A 19,909-nucleotide genomic window follows, 5' to 3' on the forward strand; every position below is an offset into this window, starting at 1 on the left:
GGCACAAAAGCACAACACCTTGAAATTCTCTGATATGAGGTAGGAAGGGTTGTAAAACGGCTGTCTGTTTTCGGTGAACATCTCAAATTTGTTCTGTAAGGGTTTTTACCCTTTAGGGATCTCTTGGTTGTCACCCCAAGTGAAAGGTGAGTTCAGATGTGGATTGCGTTGCTCTTTTGCTCCAAGAGGGATACCAATTGGACAACTCGTGAGGCTTCTCAAAGCTTTGTGGTTTAGTTCTGGACTGCCCTTTGGTACGGAAGGTTATGAAGCGGCTGTCTGTTCTCGGAGTGCATCTCAAATTTTTTTTTATATAGGCTATCACCCTATGGGGGTCTCTTGGTTTTCGTCCCAAGTGAAAAGGTGAGTTCAGATGTGGACCTCCTTGCCCTCTTTTATCTGGCGTTAAACCTACCTGACCTTCTTAATTTGCCTCATGTTGTCGCGGGGGCCGGTTCTCACTCATGTGGTAGTGGAGGGGTTGTTTTCTCTGTCATGGTACAAGCAAAGGCTGTTTGTTTGCAGTGAGTCTCTTGTTTCTCACCCCAAGTAAAAAGGTGACTTCAGACGTGGATCACTTTTCTCTCTTGTGCCTAGAATTATACCAATCCACCCATAAATTGTTGGTTTTCTTAAGCAGCGAATGTTTGCCTCGTGTTGCTGTTTAGTCCAGATCACGCCGATATGTAGATGGCGTAAGAGACGGAACAAAGGTTTATGAATCGGCTGTTTGTTCTCAGTGAGCATCTCAAATTCGTTTTGTATGGTAATTCACTCTTTGGGGCTCGTCCGTAAGTGAAAAAGTGAGTCTCCTCTTTCCTTCTGGGTAATATCTTGATGGAGGATTTTTCTTTTCAATGGAAAGCAGAAGAATTATTATGGTTTTCACAAGCATGGACAGGTTATGAAGTGGCTGTCCGTCCTTACTGAGCGATTTCAATATGTTTTGTATGGTACATTGGGTAGCTCTAAGGCCTCACCCCAAGTGAATAGGTGAGTCCAGACGTGGACTTCCTTGCCTGATACGTTATTGGAGATTCCCCCTCGCTCTGTAATGGTGCAATAGATGCTCCTGAGCTGAGCCGCTGTATAAATATTTATTTATTTATAAATATGTATGTATGTATGTATGTTGTGGTGCCCCCCCAATACTTGGAATACCTTTTCATATAAGAATCCTGTTCTCTGTCCATGTTGATAAGGATTTTTTGACAAATATTCAGGAATCATATTTAAAAAAAAAATAACACAATTGTGGAACCAAAATATTATGGAGATATTCCGGGTTAAAAATCAACTAATCGCTGCTGATAAACAAGGTGGAATCTATTGTTCCCTGGATCATAAATAATAGTTAATTTACTTTTTATATGCATTCTCGCGCTATAACAATTTTAAATTCACTTTTTATCAAACCTTGCATTCCTTCACCAGCAGACACTCTTTTTTCCCCCAGCTGATTGCAGATTGTATTCCATCCTCAGAAACCCAAATCAATATTTCATTGACTTGAGAAGCACAGAAAGAATTCGGATTTTTTTTCTTTTTAAAGATTTTCGTGCTCTCTCCGCTGGGTGAGACGTATTTTGGGAGAAATAATTTGATTTATTTCTCCTGATATATAGGATTAATTTCTCCAGGATTCGGTTTATTTGTCACACAGCAAAATATCGTTAGTTACTTCATTTTGAAGAAAATCAAACCAAAATAAATTGCTGGAAGCTCCGCTTCGTCTTGCTTTGCGGATCCGTACTTTGTGTTATTGGGCATCTGCCAGGAGCGTCCAGCTGATTGGAATTCCTTACGGTTTATCATATACCCAGCTTCCTGGGAAAGGAAATCCCCGCATTACTGACATTCCTAAAAATAATGGCATTTCATTTGTGCAACGTTACCAAACCGCTCAATTATATTTGCTGTTTGTTAAAGCGCCAGCCATGTTTTAAAAAAGGCGACCATCTTGCTTTTCTCTTCTCTTGCAATTCTTTATATTGAAGCTGTTAATGACCGAGGTTGTGGCATCATTTATCAGCGTAATCATTAACGTCAATCTCCGCAGTATATGATGGCGCTATAAAAACCATTGGATAATAATCTCTGTCTTGAACATATTAGCACATTTTGTGCGTCCAAACCATACAATATGTTTTAGTTATATCGCGCCTGCAGATACCATCGAGATAGAACTGGACCCAAAAATAATGGATTTGTTTATCAAGATAGGCCATGCAGATTGGACTTTTGTATTCAAATTCATGCAAATTTTCGTTTTAACAAATTTTGTGAGCCGTTTATTGGTACGAATGTCCGAGAACAAGGAGGAGGCCCCAACGAAACAAATTACAACAAAGGAGAAAAATTCAGTGAATTTTTGTTTGAAATTTAAGGCTCTTTCCTTACTCTCTCCCTACCTTTTCTGATAACCGCTCCCCTGTCTTCACTTCCCTGTCTGCATTACTATCTCCTTTCCGGTACACTTCTGCAACAGGGCGGAGCCTCTGCTGGTGCCTCAGGGACCTCCTACTTTTGTTCTTCCAATGATAATGAAGGAATGGGGAAGAGGCTCCACCTCAGTCATTTCTGTTCGTTTTTTTCCCCATAAAAGCTTCACTACTGTTTGTTTTTTTTTAATTTTAGCATAATGGTTTTAAATGTTATTATTATTTATTTATTATTTATTTTTTATCCCAAATATAATATTATCTTTATAATTAGCTGACCTGTTATAAAACTCCCAAAATCTAAAAATCCCTGCTTCTGTCTTGTTTCTGAATATTTCTGAAAATTCAGAATTTGTAATTTTTTTTTAAGGCAGAGACAATTCCCAGCTTTTTGGGTTGCCGTCTGCGTCTCGGATTAAGGCTCTTCTACTGTGTTCTGCATCCTCTTGAAACATTAAGTCATAGAAAGTATCTTTATTTTTCTATTTTTTCACTAGACTTGGATGATTTTATTTATTTTTGAAATATATATTTTTTTTTAATCTGCTCCAAAAATTACAATTTTGATTGGTGTCATGAAACATTATTAACAACAAGAAGGGAAATTTAGCATTTTCGAAATACTTTATTAAATGCTAATTTTGTACGGTGTTTGCAGATATAGATGAATGCGGTGAAAGTAAATGCGGGGATCATACGCGGTGCGAAAACACCGCCGGAGGGTACACTTGTTCCTGCCAGGAAGGTTATCAGCCGTCCTCAGGAAGACGACAGTTTGCGGCGGATGACGGCACTTATTGTCGAGGTGAGAAATCGAGATATTGTTATAAACATTTGTGTCATTTAATTATCACATCAGTGCTACAATGTAACAGGATTTATTTCAGCTCAACATTTTTCATAAAGTTTTATTCAAATTCTTTCCAGAAAAATTGAAATTGTTTCTGCGATGGATAATTTTTCCACTTTACGTTGCTGGGACTTTAATGTGCAATTACTAAAAAAAAAAATCAAAAAAAAAAAATCACTATTCTTACATTAAAATATCAAGAAAGCTAAAAATGTAAGGCACATCTGTCCTAAATCTCACATATTACAGTTCCTTACACCAACGTAATGTGTTTACCAACTATCCTGAATATGTGCGTGCATGCGCTGTTTATCTTTTCTACTCCTTAAAAAGGTAAATAAAGAAACTCTAAATCTATTATTATTATTGAATAATATTTTTTGTTCCTATTCGTGGTGTTCTGTGTCCAGCAGGATAATGAAATCCCCCGCTAAGGGCCGTTTTAGTGAATCTGTCCATATATCTTCATTTAATTAATTGCCCAGAAGTGTCTGCAGCTCATAAAACCCCTTGAATGCCAAACTGGAGAATATTCTTCCGTTCCGATGTAGATTACGCGTTGGGGGGGGGGTTTATGCTACAGCCCGGCGCAGATAGCGTTAAAACTGAGCCTAGAAAATGACCGATTTCTGTGGATTTCTAGAAGATCGATGGCCTTTTGGGTCCATCCAGATCCACATTCGCTCTAAACGAACGCCGGCTGTTAAATTATTCAGTGAATTACAGTAATTTAACACAAGTCTATTTCCATCCTTCCACAGAAAACCTGAAGATTAAATGCCATTTGGACGATAACTGCATTTCTGCAAATATTAATCAAACCTTAAGTAAAGTAAGTAATATTCAAACGCCTTCAAATTATCTCAATTCATGTGTTGTATGCAACTAGCACTGGGACTCTATCTATCTATCTATCTATTATCTATCTATCTATCTATCTATCTATCTATCTATCTATCAATCTATCTATCCGTCTATCTATCTATCTATTATCTATCTATCTATTATCTATCTATCTATCTATCTATCTATCTATCTATCTATCTATCTATTATCTATCTATCTATTATCTATCTATCTATCTATCTATCTATCTATCTATCTATCTATCTATCTATCTATTATCTATCTATCTATTATCTATCTATCAATCTATCTATCTATCTATCTATCTATCTATCTATCTATCTATCCGTCTATCTATCTATCTACTTGTTATCTATTATCTTTATATTATCTATCTATCATTTATCAATCCACTTATTATATATTATATTTATTATCTATCTATCGATCATCTATCTATATGTTATCTTTCTATATATCTATCTACTACCTATGTATTATCTATCTATCTATCTATCTATCTATCTATCTATCTGTCTATCGTCTCATGGATATATACAGAATTTTCCCCGGATAGCATCTCTGGATTTAGATCTGCTACGGATTTATGAAAATCTGAAAGTTACAAAACCAGCCGCCATCTTGGATATCCTAACATCGGCTTCTCCTTTAGAGCATATTTTCTTGTTTGAAAATGTTTAAATATTTGATTATTCCGCTGTTTTCAGCGTTCTAATCTCAGAATTTCCAACATCATTAACTACTGGGTCTTCAAACTAAAAGCTCAGTTTGCCCGTTAACCTTAAATCCTCCTCGGAAGTTACTTGGTGGGAAAAAAAAAGTTTATTAGAAAATAACTCCTAAAAAGGGGACAAAAAGTGCCGGTGAACGTATTAACTCTCTTCACAGACTTTTGCAAAGTGAAGGAATTTAAATACGCATGGGGTAGACATACGGCTCCTGAAACTAAGACGAGACCAACGACTGATTAAGTCGGGCGACTAGACGGGGGCCGGATGGGGCCGATCTGCCTGCAGGTTCTAGGTTTCTATGTAAAATTTTGACCGTTGTATCCATCTGAACTGCGCTGTTTTCCTCAATCAGGTCGGCAGCATTAAGGAGCCGATTGCCGTGCTTAATGAGATTCAGAAAAGCACCGCCGGAGAGGTCCAGCCGGTAGACGTGATTTCCTACGTCGAAGCGCTTGCTACATCTTATCCATTTCTAAGCTCTGCGAACAATACAGCAGCGAACAAAGAGAGTCTCGCCAACACTACCATTACCGTAAGCGATTTGACATTTTTTTTGTTTAAAGAATGAATAACAAACGTAAATGTGTAATTTAGCTGAACTTTTTTTTATCCCCCCCCCCCCCTCCCCGTATCGGCAGACTTTTGTTAATACCGTGAACAACTTCGTAGAAAAGGATAAAATTAAAGTTTGGAAGAAGCTATCGGAGAATGACAGGAAAAGAAGCATGACGAAGCTCCTTCACTCCATGGAGCAGGCTGCTCTGGAGCTGTCACAGAACTTCAAAAGGACCTCGCAGGTCGACGTCGATGCCAGCGCCGTGGGTACGAGAATCACGCAGCTAAATTCTAAAATAAATCCTCACAAATTGCCGTTGGATTTAGTTCCAGGGCTTTGTTGGACTAAATGTATTCTTGTTTTTTGTCTCGTTCCCTCTTTTTTCTTTTTTCTTTTCTCCATCTATTTTCTTTCATTTTTTAGCCCATTTTACCTTAGCTAGCAAGGACTGGTGACAGGATAGGCGCCCCAATTCAAATTATTTAGGGGAATTGCTGGATTTTTACGCGCTTAGGGAATATTTTCATGCCGATAGTCACAAAAGTGAAATGGGGAAAAAGTTCCGAATGAAGCATTTCGCACAGATTTATAGACGAGCGCACAATACAAACGTCCCAATCTTGAACAGGTCGGTTACAATAATGTAACAAAAGCAGATCATTTTTAACCAATCACATCAATACTTTATTAGTTCCTGTTTAGGTTCATCCAATCATGTTATGATTGTCACCTTGATGTTAGTCCTGCGCTCACAATGGTAACAACTAGACTTGGGCACGGCACAAACTTTGTGTTCGTTTTTTGGGGGGGGCATTCTTTGTATTGGACAAACTTCATCCGTCACCATCTTGCTATTCGATGAAATTCGCCCAGCATTTTTCGTTTTCGGAAATCCCATTCGTCCATCCGGTTGCCATGGAAACAAGAAATAAACACTTAGAAGGAGTTGAATTAAAATGACCAGATTCTCCTCCTGTTTATATAGTTAAAATGGTGGCCATGGCGACGAGCGGATGAACAAATGAATGAAGATGTTTGTGTTGCGCACGTTCGTTTTCTTTCGTCCAATGTTGCATTCGTTCATTCATTATTCGGATAAATGGGCGAAACTGCAAAATTCTCAGGTCTCGTAACTTTTTAAAAATCTTCTCGTTGTTGGGGTTCCCTGGGGCGGCATGAATTACAGATAATGGTTTCCAAGAAATGACTTGGTTACCACTTTGATTTCCCGCACACACAGAACATAAAAATGGAGGTGTGTGGGGGCCGCGTGGGGCAGGACGGTGGCCAAGAAGCCGTAAGGATATCTGAAATCAATGCTAACTTTTAAATAGGGCGTTCCAGGTTATCCTTAACCCTAACCTTTATCCAACATACTTATCTGAAAGTACTTATACTTAGGTGTTACTATAAAAGCCCCTCTGTCAATCCCCATTGTGCTGATTGCGGGAGCCGCCATCTTGCTTCCCCTTCACTTGGTTTAAGTTGCTGTTTCAGGCTGCAAACTGCCACCCTGTTCACCCTCCTGGCACCCAGAGGATGCATTGGATGGGCCGTGCACCCCTCTATATAGACTTAGAGGGGCAAAGGTAGGGTCTTCCATCTCATTGAACAGAACATGGATGGAGGGGAAGAGGCATGGGTGGGCTCAGTGCCTCTCCAAAGGGTTAATGTCAGGGGCCCATGAGTTTTAGGTGGGGTCTGTAAAGATCAAGATAACACGAAATGTACAGTGAAGTCCATCGAGTCCTAGCGAGGTGGGGTTGGCTGAGGGTAATTTATTGGCCGTTATGGGAAATCCTACGATGCAGCCTCATTTCCATGAAGCGAGTAATCGGCAGATACGGGCAGGGAGGTCATTTTCAGCTGCCCCAAAGCATTAAATTCGGCGATTACAAGAAAAGCCGGTTCTTCACCATAACCGCTCTACTGGAGGGCACCGGGAGCCGGCCGGCTGTTATCCAGGGTCAGACCGCAGGTACGTTTATCGTTATTCCCGCGATGAAGAAGCCGTTTGGACGAGGACCAGCATCTCATTTAACAATTTGAAATGAAATTATCAATACTATCTTCTGATAAACGCTTTCAGACTTTATTAGAAAAACAATACGAGTAGCGGTTTCCAAATATACGGGGAGATAATTAACTAATAATCCTGCAGAGAGCCATCTTATTAATTAAGCCGTGCCCGTAATAACTCGGAGAGGCGGCTAAGCCCTGCTCGTATCACCCGCTGCCGGATATGTGAGCGCTGCCTGTAACATCGTATATTGTCAGGCTGCTCCTATGTGTTTATTGAGGTCCGTCCGCGGTTTATCAGTATTTCGCTACATAACATATAAAAATGATTTATTATTTTTATTTGTTGATTTGTATAGCGCTGTCATAGTCTGTAGTGCGGTACAATGGGTATTTAGTGTAAATGTTTCACCGACTCACTACTTGTGCGGGAAATGTTGATGGTCTAGGGTAGGATTACCATGGAAACAAATGCCCTTTGGCGATGGAGGCTGCCAGTGGGTTTAACCCCTCTCTTAATTTTCTTGCATGAGCCCTGACAATATGGTGGAAGAGAGAAAAAATGTTGGGGTGGAATATCTAACCTCATGTGAAGCAGAGAATAATAACGTGTGTCAGTAAATGAGTGTCAGCTCTTATGGTGCTGGTATTTAATGAGTTTCAAATGATGGCTTTACACTGCATAGCGTGCCCCCCCTACGATCCCCTCTTCATGCGCAGTGGACTGGGTCTGCTCAGCGACTCACAAACCATTTAGTCTGCGACCTCTATAAATTCATGCACACTAACAAGTAGATTGCAAGCTCCTTGGGAAAGGAGTCATTTCCCAGTGCTTGAGAAAGATAACCCTGATGCAGAGTTTATTTTTTTATGAAATCTTAGTAAATAAAACCAATAATGGACAGTTCAGTATCCACCCCCATGCAGGAGAGCCTTATTGTGCCAGACTTGGGTGCCAAATCTGTGACCCCCCCATCTCAAGTTGGGATTTTAAAGACAATAAATCTATATCTATATATAAATAACATTAATAGATTAAAAGAAACTATGTCATATCTGAAACAAAAGTGCCATTATTCAGCCCAAAAATAACCTTTTCCCTCCAGTCGGCGTTCCCTGTGACGCGGGGAGTCAATATTTGTATCATTTAGACCCAGAAAATATGATTGTAGAAATATTTAGATAATTTAGGATATTCCAGGCTGCACCTTTTGTTCCAAATAACTGTAATCTTCCACTAAAGAAGGAATTTTTCCACTAAAAAAGGAATTTCATTGTCACCGAAGGAAGAGAACGGACTCCCAATCTCCGCGCAGCTTCCTTTGCTGGATATTTTTGGAATGTTTATATGTTTTCAGTTGTTTTTATTTTCGGAGCGGAATCACACAATGTGTAATTTCTGCCCCGTTTTTTTTCATAGCTCTCAAATTGTTTACCTTTGACTCCGGCCACATGAAGCACATCCACCCGCACGTGCTTATAGAAGGAGATTATATCAAGATCTCCCCCAAGAAAAAGGAAACATCTCTTCCAAATGGTAAGTATCAGATTGCCTTTTGTATCAGAAAAAAATATAGAGAGAAAAAAACAAAACATAAAAATATTTTAAAAATCATGAATAAAAGGCCAATTCACCAGAACTAGCTGTCTTTTTTTATGAAAAAAGCTGACTAAATAATTTTTTTTTGCAAGTAGAACAAAATAGATCATTAATATTTTATTGAATGTATTTAAAACCATTTAAAGAAATGTGGAGTTTTCATAGTAAATTCGCCTAATTACAGAATTTTTTTTTACTTGTAAATGTAATATTTTGAATGTTTTGGTCGTTTCTTCTCCCGGAAGCAGGGTGGCTCCATCTTTGCCTCTTTGTGCTACTGGCACATAATTTGGATACAAAGCTGCACATTGATTGGTTTTACAGGCCCCACCCCCTGCTGTATCACCTACCAAGCCACTCCCCTATTATCCACTGGCTATAAAACCCATTGTAGATCCCAAATGGCCAACTGGAGGGTCTACCGATGATAAACGATTCTCCCCCCTCCTCCGGACCGCCAAAAGCTGAGCGAGAGTCATTCCCGTTAGAAGATGAGTTTTCCATTTTGTTGAATGAGCCAATCAATATAATTACAGCGATTTATGACCAAAGACCCAACATGGAGCACGCTGTCATGGGAAGACACGGCAGACAGTTATTTTATCAAGACACCTCCATTTGCTCTCTGATACTCAACTGTTTGGCCAAGTATAATGGAAGAGCTGTGGGACCTTGTAGAGATACCCATTGTACAGCGCTATGGAACTTGATGGCGCTATATAAAACAATAAATAATAATAACAATAATAATATTTCTCTTAAGAGCTATAACTTGGGTTCTTGGCATCTGGGGCTGAATAAGAGGTCACATCCGCTTCGAAAAGGTACATTGGGACACTGCCGGTGGGGGGCTCAAGCACCCTCACCTTATGGTACCTGAGGCAGCTGCCCTTCTTGCTCAATGGAAGTTAAGGTTCTGGTCCTTTACCTTTATGTCTAACCAGATCAGTAGTTAAAGCTCCAACTGGGCCACTCGCCGGGTGAGTGCAGCATACAAGGCTGGCATCCTAGTTTATATAAGTGATTGGAATTCATGATGATATTTTATTTGTAAATTACTAGCATTGTTCTGTCGGGTAGCGCTACTGGCACGGTTCATGTTTTTTTTATTACCGTCCAGGCACCGTATCTATCGTGTTCTTGCGATACGACACCGTTGGAGTTTTGCTCGAATCTTCTGAAAACAATAATAATGGGGAAAAAAGCCAACTACCCGAAGAATCGCAGCAGATAATATCCCCCGTTATCGCTGCCGCGATCCACTCGGACCCGCCGACACTCTACCAGCTGGACAAAGTTACCTTCATGTTAAAACATTCACAGGTGCGTTGTAAATAATGTCTTTATTTTACAGTATTTTATTTCAGATTATATGCAAGTGAATAATTTACAATAGCTTATCCCAAGTTTTAACCAAATTCATAGGAAGTTGGGGACAAAGACGGCAAAGGCAAGCTGTTTTGGGACAAAGTTGGCACTGACAAGCTGTTTGGGGAGAAAGTTGGTACCAACAAACTGGTGGCAAAGCTGGCACCGTGTGGTTTCTAGTTATACCCCTGACAACATACAATAGGGGTTAAGTGATTCTGGTGCAAAAGTTGTTCTATCACCATAGCAACCATAAGTTTCACTTATTTTTTTTTTGCCAGCCCCTCATAAAATGTCTATGATATCGAGCATTTGAAATTATGATGTCATCTGAAACGGCAAACAATCTCTGCCAGCTAAAACACTTACAGGAGAGACCAGGAACTATTTATTAATAGTAATAATTAATATTATTAATATTCCCCCTAAATGCAACATATTCACCGTTGAAGACACGCGGTGCGTTTTTTGTTAAATTCCCTAACAGCGGTAACAAAGTAAAGTGATATAAACAATGCCGTCTTTGTTGCCGTAATTCTTCTGGGGAGCTGAGAGTATCCAAAGAACTATTTTATAGTTACAAAAAGATTTTATTGGAGAGTTGCCATAGAAACTTAATTTAGAAACTAAAGCATTTGCAACATGGTAACCGTGATATGTTGTCGTAGTAACTCCTGCTCGAATTTGAGTTTGTTGGGAACATTTTCTGTTTTGGTTCATGCTGAATGTTTTAACCCTTTCTTTTCCATGGCTTACATGTTGTGCTTAGCGCTTCGCTACTTGAAGGGATATTCCAGCCACCATATGCCACTTAATGCATAGAATAATTGAGCTTCACCTCTAAATGAGTGTTTTTTTTAACATGACCTCTCTCTCCCCCTGGGCGCATGTATAGAAAGTGCTCCTATTGAGCTCCATTGGAGCATTTTCCCTCCAGTCTTGGCTGCTTTATTTGGGGCTTTTCGGGTTGTAGAACCCTGTGATACCCTCATACCCAGCAAACTTTCTGAGCTCCTAGAAAAAGAGGGGCATCGGGGGAGGAAAGAGGGGCAGAGAGGAGGAAAGAGGGGCATCAGAGGAGGAAAGAAGGGTACATGGGAGGAAAGAGGGACATGGTGCATATTTTATATAATTTATTACTATTGGTTACGGACAGGGATTTTTAAAGCTGTTTTTTTAATACAATGTATCCAGCTAGAAGAATATTCTATCACCAGGTGTATCCGGGGGCTCCTGCCTGTTTAATAAAACTAGGAGTGCAAGAAATCCGTCTATTGATTAATTCGAAGAATCGTTAGAGAAATACTGTTCGTAATATCTTAGAAAACAGACATAAATCAGCTGTGCTTCAGGTATATTAAATGTTATCAATTGTTTGAACTCCAAGGCATGTATTTCATCCTGTCTCCCGAGTTCCCATCGAGGAGGGTTAAAGATCAGGGGATAGATTTATCAAAGAATAACTGAAAAAGAGAACTTTTCTAGACCTGACAAATGTGTCTCCATTGTCCGTATTTATCAAACGAACGAGCAGGAACGGAGACCGGATTGTCATTCTCCGAAATGAATTTGTCGACGGGCAACTCTTCTGTCAAAGCAAAAAAAGATGCATCGGCTGAAACAATTACAAAGAATAAAAGTAAATTCTGGCTTTAGACAGACAAATGAAAGCAATTAACATTATAATAATATTTGTTCATAGGGAAAGATTATTATCCATGTCGTTTATCTTTATTCTGAGCAGGTTTAAATCAGCAGTTACAAATTGTAATCCCACTTCTGCCACCACTTACTAAAGATCAATACGCTGTCCCACTTAGCAGAAGCCAAATAAAATATCCAAAGTATGTTCTTCTAACGTCTGCCAGACCATGAAAAAAAAGGTAAAAGTCCAAGTAATGGAATAAACCATAAATGCAGCGCCGCTGATATGTGACCCCCAACTAGGACCTTCAGAATATCCCCCCCTCCTACCTACCCTGCAAGACAACTGTTCATATAAGCAGTCTTATATTATATATTATATATCTTTATTATTACTACTATTTTTTTTGAAGATTTTGTCTTTTCTATTTTAATTTAAAAAAAGATAATCTTAAAAAATAACCTTTTCAGGGTTGTATAAATCTTGTGCTTCAGGAACCAAAGTCGACAATCTGCGCAATTTTATTTTCTGTGTGTGTAATAAAATAAATTACCCATATTTTTCCCCACCATGTTTTCTAGTACCATTAGACCCCCTCCTGATCACCCCCCCCCCACTGGGCCGCATCCCGCTGGGACGTAGTAAATAGATGTGCAAAGGATTATGGGACCGAACGTATATTTTTCTGCACAACATTAAAGAAACATGACTTCCATATCCAACGCTCCATGAGTTATATACCGATCCGAGAGAGCTGCAGAATATCCCCATTATACAGAGAGAGAGGTTACCGTTATATTTAATCACGTAGCGAGCTGAGAGACAGATAAATATATTTGGTGAAATACCATTTATGATTAAAACCGGCATATAAAGTTCTATCATTGGATCAACTTCTGTTTGTATAAAATAATGAGCACAAGAATGGCATCTCTTGTAACAAATGTATCAAATTCTCGTTTAAAGGAACCTACATTTCTAGCACTCTCCACGTCCCTAAGAGCGTACCCCCTATTTGCACAGGAGTGTCTGTAAAGACCCCATTATATCCATAACTCCCAAATGTCTCTGTTTAGTTCGGCTAGTCTGTCTCTGGGTCCCAAATCCTCTAGCTCCACCCCCTGCCCCCCAAAAGCCATCTTTCCTGCCCTAAAGCCCCCATCTCCTCTCCTATGCCATTCTTTCTTACTCTAAAGTCCTTTTATCCTCTCCTGAGCTCATCTTCCCCTCCCCCGATGCCCCTCTTTCCCCATGATGCCCCCTTTCCTCCCCTGATACCCCCTCTCTCACGTGTCTCTCACGCTTTCTGTAAGTGCCGACCACTTCCGCTTCCGCGTCTTCTTCTTCTTTTATCTTCTCTCCTATCTTCAAGCTGCTGTTTTCTATCTTCGTCCGGATCCCTGCAGACATAACTCGGCCTGCAACTTCCGGCGCTTGCGGTGACTTCCTCTCCCCTGATCTTCCAATCGAGGAAGGGGACGTCACAGGACGCACCCCCATATTGCCCCAAGTTTAAATTAGGGGGCAATGACGGGGCTTTCTGTGACATTTTTGCATTATTTGCACATCTCTATCGAGGACTAAACATATTCGTGTCCAATCCTTTTTACAGCCGTCCACGGATCCCAGTCTGGTGCAATGTGCGTTCTGGAATTATTCACCTGACAGCATGCAGGGAGAGTGGTCTACAGACGGCTGCGAGGTTCTCTATTCCAATGTGAGCCATACCTCCTGCAAATGCAACCATCTCACTCACTTTGCTATCCTGATGACATCATCAGGTCCCAGCCAGGTAAGCGATTTCACCTCTCCATTTAGCTTAAAGCTCATAACGATTTTTTTCCCCCAGTAATTCACAGCCCAAGTTGTCTAATTATCTATAAAATAAAATCCAATCGCGGCCTCCGTATTATTTTCTCATCAGCGTCTGGAGAGATTACTTTCTTCTTAATAGAAATTGATTTGAAAAAGGAGCGGTTCTATTTCTTTATTTTTGTCTCCGATTGATTTACTTCACATTTTATTTTTTAAAATAACCTGTTAAGCGTTTAAGTCACATTTATTACTCCGAGGTTTGAAAAAAGAAAAGTTCTGTAAGTTTTTTTTTAAAGGGAATTTACGGCATAAATAAACCAGATTATGTTTCGACCCATTTATATAAATATATACATAGCCGTTCAAAAGTTTGGGGGAACGGGCAGACTAGACGGGGGGCCGGATGGGGCCGGCAGGTTCTAGGTTTCTATGTTTTGTCTCTTATTTGCGCGATCTGTTTGACCCGCAGCTGGCCGCTCACCAGACCGTCCTGACCCGGATCACCCAGCTGGGGATCATCGTCTCCCTGATCTGCCTCTCGCTCTGCATTTTCACGTTTTTCTTCTTCAGCGAAATCCAAAGCACGAGGATCACGATTCATAAAAACCTCTGCTGCGCCCTGTTTTTGGCTGAACTCCTTTTTCTTATTGGTATAAATATGACAAAAAACAAGGTACGTCACCAAGTTCCTTCCCATAATAACCCTATATTGCCATTTAACCCTTTACCCTCTTAGAACATCGATCCGAATAACCTTCAGCTCCGTAGAAGCCCCCCCTACGACTTATCTGCATCCGGCCAATCATAACGTCGCACCAAAATGTGATAATTTTACCAAATTTTGACCAAATTTAACACCTTGTCAAATACAATAAAATTCCTGAATGTCGAGTATCTTGTGATTCACAGAAGCCTTATGACATCATCACAATGACACCATTTTTTCTTTCACCTGCAGCATATTTTTTTTAAGGGGGGGCATATGTAATATTTGATAATATGTGATATTATTACAGGGGAACTTTAAAAAAATATATATTTTATCGCTGGAATTTCTTTATTAAGATTTCCCGACTTTATTTATTGATTTGGAATCGTTTTCGTTACTTTCATACAAAAGTTTTCTTTGCCTTCCTGGTGTGAGAACTCAGAAACCGGAAGACTTTTAATGATCCTCTCCAGATCATTAATCTGATTTTGTTTTGATCCTCCTAGGAGAGACTGGGGTGAAATAATGATACTTTGTCATACCTCCTAACTGCACCTATCATGGAGAAATGCTCCTTGGCTTTTCCGTCTATGGAAAATAAAGCTATTGTGTCTCCTCGCGGTTATCTCTAGAGAAACATAATTTATTACAATTTCTATTAATGCTCTCTCCAAGCACCGTAATTAAACTTTGAATGCACCCAGACACAGTCTGAGCCCGAAATGGATCACTATCTTCGATGGCTTTATAGATACAAATACAAGAGAGGATTGCAGATAGCGGGAGCGCTCAGCGGAGGGGACGCCGAATACCCGATAACGTCTGATTTTATCCAAACCAAATTGGAACAGAGCGAAGTCTCACATTGTGAAAAATTCACAGGTCATTTTATTGCAGGAAACGGACTTTCTAAAACATTCCGATGTAACTGAGGAGCAAATAACGCCTTTATCCACGGAATTCCCCGCTAACAGAGCGGCATTCTAAGTGTTAATATCAAAGAGAAGCAGTTATTGCAACATCTCTAGTTAATCTATATAATAGGCTATATTGGAACCCAGGAGTGATGGGAGTGATAAAGGGCCAATGGAACACAGGAGTGATGGGAGTGATAAAGGGCCAATGGAACACAGGAGTGATGGGAGTGATAAAGGGCCATTGGAACACAGGAGTGATGGGAGTGATAAAGGGCCATTGGAACACAGGAGTGATGGGAGTGATAAAGGGCCATTGGAACACAGGAGTGATGGGAGTGATAAAGGGGCCATTGGAACACAGGAGTGATGGGAGTGATAAAGGGCCATTGGAACACAGGAGTGATGGGAGTGAGAAAGGGCCATTGGAACACAGGAGTGATGGGAGTGATAAAGGGCCAATGGAACACAGGAGTGATGGGAGTGATAAAGGGCCATTGGAACACAGGAGTGATGGGAGTGATAAAGGGCCATTGGAACACAGGAGTGATGGGAGTGATAAAGGGCCATTGGAACACAGGAGTGATGGGAGTGATAAAGGGCCATTGGAACACAGGAGTGATGGGAGTGATAAAGGGCCATTGGAACATAGGATTGATGGGAGTGATAAAGGGCCATTGGAACACAGGAGTGATGGGAGTGATAAAGGGCCATTGGAACGCTTATGAAGAGATTCCATTAAAAATCAGCTACAATAGTCATTTACAACATTAACCCCGTCTGCGCTGGATTTCTGATCCCTTTCATGTTATTTTAATGGGGAAAATCTGCTTTTCTCTCAAAAACAAGTGACACCAAAGGTATGAATGGTATTATGTGTCTATTTATAATAATAGTAAATGTGTTATTATTAGTAGTAGTATTGGGAACATTATGGATTGAGGCCCATTGTACAGCGCTATGGAATATGATGGCGCTATATAAAACAATAAATAATAATAATAATACTACTAATCATAATAATAATAATAATAAGTGAATCTTTATAGTCATGTACAGTAATAATTGATGCCATTGAGGAGTCAGTTAACTTTAAGCATCATGTATGATGTCATGGTCAATCACATGGGGATATGTGTTTAAAAGGAGGCAAAATAATGGGGTTTTTTTACCCCGTTTCATTTATAAAGCCGTCTCCTGCTGTTTCTATACACATTATCGGGGCTTTTAAGGCTGTAGAACCCTGCGATCCCCTCATACCCAGCAAACATTCTGACCTAGAAAAGAGGGGCATCAGGGGGGGGAGAGAAGGGGGCATCAGGGGAGGAGAGAGGGGAATTAGGGGTTTGGGGCTCAAAGCGGGACTGGACAAGCTAAACAGGGGCACTTAAGAAGTATTGGATTTTGGGTCATCCAGGCGTTTTTTTGTAACTCGTTCCGAATGTCGGACGCTCTCTGTTTCGTCTCCGGGATCTTTATGGCCGTCAGCGATTTCCGGCTGGTTGATTTTTTGAGGTTCGGTCGCCGTACCTCGCATGACGCGATCTTGTTGTTAAATTATCGTCCCAGTAAAAGCTGAATCACCGTATAAATATTTACCGATCCGCACGTGCGCGGCTTCCAGGCACATATTTTTTTACTGCCAGAAATTATTGCTGAATTACAAATTTGATTTACAGCCGCTCTCTGTCAGTGAAGTTCCACTAAATAAAAATAGCGATGAATCAGCTCCTGGTTTCATTTATCACGGCAAACAGAACGACTTCATATTTATTTTATATGTAGCAATCTATATGAATTAGACAAGTCTCTCTCTCTCTCTCTCTCTCGCTCTCTCTCTCTTTTTTTTCCCTGCTTGAAATTTTATCTTTTCCCCTCTCTGTATTTTCACTCCGGTCGTCAGAAGCACGACTATAAAATGATACAAAGGCTGCAGGGCTTATCTTTCCCTGTAAAGGTGGCAGACAATCTCTCCTCTGATTCCCAAAGTGCCCATCTAGTGGGGAGCCTAAAGAAAGTCCCGGGCCTGAAGCCCCTGACTCCATCATGAATCACCCAGCCGGACTCTCTGATTAATGAAAGTCTATGGAGGGACGGACTTCATTAGCATCGCCATAAAGCATCAGCTCAGTGTGGGGTTTGAGCCGGGAAAGTCACCCAAAATATCACATGACTGACAGCAACGGCGGCTCCAGGTCTGCAGATAAAGGGGGTTTATTGGGGTAATGAGACGGTTCTCTTCAGTATTATTTTATTACATCACTGCATTTAAAACCCAAAGAAAAGTAATTATTTTTTCTCTACATTTCCTCTCTAAAATTTTCTTCATTACATGCAAATAAAAAAGTTCATTTTTTTATTTAAAAAATGTCCTCTTTCACCCCATTATTCCCATCATCTTTCTTCTGTGATATTTTTGCTGAATATCTTTAACGTCATCATTTTTGTTGTAAATGCCAATTGCCAACAAATCCGGTTGCGACTCTCGTGCGCATGCGTTGAAAGTGCTCCATCTTGATTTCAATGGGAACGCTTTCCTGCTACCGATGGGCTGCTTCAAGCCAGGGATACATTGTAACATAAAATAATGTTTTTCTGGTGGGTTTTTTGGTATATATTTTTGTATATAAAATGCTTTTTCTTCTTCTGGCTGTTTTTAGCTCCTCTGCGCTGTCATCGCGGGGTCGCTGCATTACTTCTTCCTGGCCGCCTTCGCGTGGATGTGCATCGAGGGAATCCACCTGTACCTGATGGTGGTCGGGGTCATTTACAACAAAGGATTCCTGCACAAGAACTTCTACATATTCGGCTATTGCAGTCCCGCCGTGGTCGTGGGAATCTCCGCTGTTCTTGGTTACAAATATTACGGCACGGATAAAGTGTAAGAAGTCCCAAAAACGAGCTTTTTTAACCGTTATAAGGGATCACCAGGAATATCCTAAACTCTCACACTTTATATAAAATATTTATTTAATGTAATATTTCTTTTGCATTCATTTCTTGGGTTTATTTGTGTTTTGTAGATGTTGGTTGAGTACCGAAAATAACTTTATATGGAGTTTTATCGGGCCGGCCTGCTTGATCATTCTCGTAAGTCCAAATCCGTGCAAATATTGGGTATTTTAATATAAAAATGCAGGAAAAAATGTTGTCAATATGATTTGGTATTTGTATTAATCATTATAAAAACATACTCACTGTTACAGAGGATTTCAACTCGTTGGTGGACGCGAGATGTCCCAGTCAGATCCCACTCAACGGATTCCGGCCCCCGGTTCTCCTCCTGTAAAGACTCAAACCTTAATCAGTCGTTGGTCTCGTCTTAGATTCAGGAGCCGTATGTCTGTCCCATGCATGTTTAATACCCTCACTGTATTACCCTCTACCACCTCTGCTGGGAGGCTGTTCCCTTTATCTACCACCCTCTCAGTAAAGTAAAACCTCCTTCCATCTAAGCCTCTAGTCTAGGTTATGGCCTCTTGTTCTAACACTTTTATAATAGTTTAAATAAATTTGTATTTTTTTTGTTTATTTAATTTTTTTAAACAATATTGGAAATAATAATAATAATAAAAAAAAATAATAATAATAATAAAAATAATAATAAAAACCACTAGATGTTCAGACGTCGTCTCTGTACCTTTTGTAACGTTGCTAATAAATTAATAAGAAAACACGTTACTGGAATGATAAAAAAAAAATCGTTAATTTGTGGCGAAATTTTTTATAATCTGCCGTTTGGGATCTCGGTGAATCTGCATGAACTATTCCTGGATTTTCTCCTCGATCCCATTGTTAAAACGGTCTGTTTTCTGAAATGGCTTCAAAAAGCCGATTTTTGTCCAATTCCTTCGGCGTAGAAGATAAAGTTTGACATGTAAGCGGTAGTTTAGAAAAAAAACTCAGCGGGGGGTTGGGGCAGACGGAATGTCAACAGCCCCCGTAATGTGATATTTGAGAGATTGTGTTATCGGTGATCGGTCATCTCAGAAGATTAGACCGTCATCTTCATTTCTCACAAACTCTCCTGTACCCTGTAATCATCACAGCTATTTTTAACCGAATTGCAGCATCAGACGAGAGCTCCCAATTTCACAGCCTCCGAAAATCCACAGAAAATCTCTGCTGTGAAGCGGCGGGAGGTCGGCCAACTTCCCGGCCTCCCGGTTCACCCGAAACTTTTCCGACCAATCAGAGCGCCGAGCTGACGTCCTCGCCGCGCCTCGCAGGACCGAAAGAGTAACAAATAAATAAAAGCAGGATTTTTGAACATCGGCCACATCGGCTCCGGGGCTTCAATCAGTCAGCAGATTCCTTTTCTTTCCTGCTTTTGGTTTTTCACAAGATATTTTATTGAGTCGATTAAAATATATTAGAAAGTCGTCGGAGAATCC

The 19,909-nt window shown here is 40.2% G+C and overlaps 1 protein-coding gene across 1 annotated transcript in view; it reads left to right on the forward strand.

Annotated features, from left to right (window-relative positions):
- The window catches only part of LOC149278389 (adhesion G protein-coupled receptor L4-like), a 49,273-nt gene that overhangs the window by 24,838 nt on the left and 4,526 nt on the right, over positions 1-19,909 (forward strand). Inside the window, exons 4-13 of the mRNA XM_089502008.1 lie at positions 3,100-3,246; positions 4,053-4,123; positions 5,242-5,421; positions 5,528-5,711; positions 8,885-9,001; positions 10,185-10,387; positions 13,690-13,869; positions 14,362-14,565; positions 18,176-18,396; positions 18,539-18,605. Of these exons, the coding sequence (XP_089358134.1) occupies positions 3,100-3,246; positions 4,053-4,123; positions 5,242-5,421; positions 5,528-5,711; positions 8,885-9,001; positions 10,185-10,387; positions 13,690-13,869; positions 14,362-14,565; positions 18,176-18,396; positions 18,539-18,605 (1,574 nt within the window). The remainder of the gene's footprint in view (positions 1-3,099; positions 3,247-4,052; positions 4,124-5,241; positions 5,422-5,527; positions 5,712-8,884; positions 9,002-10,184; positions 10,388-13,689; positions 13,870-14,361; positions 14,566-18,175; positions 18,397-18,538; positions 18,606-19,909) is intronic.

This window comes from Sceloporus occidentalis, unplaced genomic scaffold, assembly GCF_023333645.1.
Source record: "Sceloporus occidentalis isolate IW3139 unplaced genomic scaffold, rSceOcc1.0.p SCAF_190, whole genome shotgun sequence".
Lineage (NCBI taxonomy): Eukaryota > Metazoa > Chordata > Lepidosauria > Squamata > Phrynosomatidae > Sceloporus > Sceloporus occidentalis.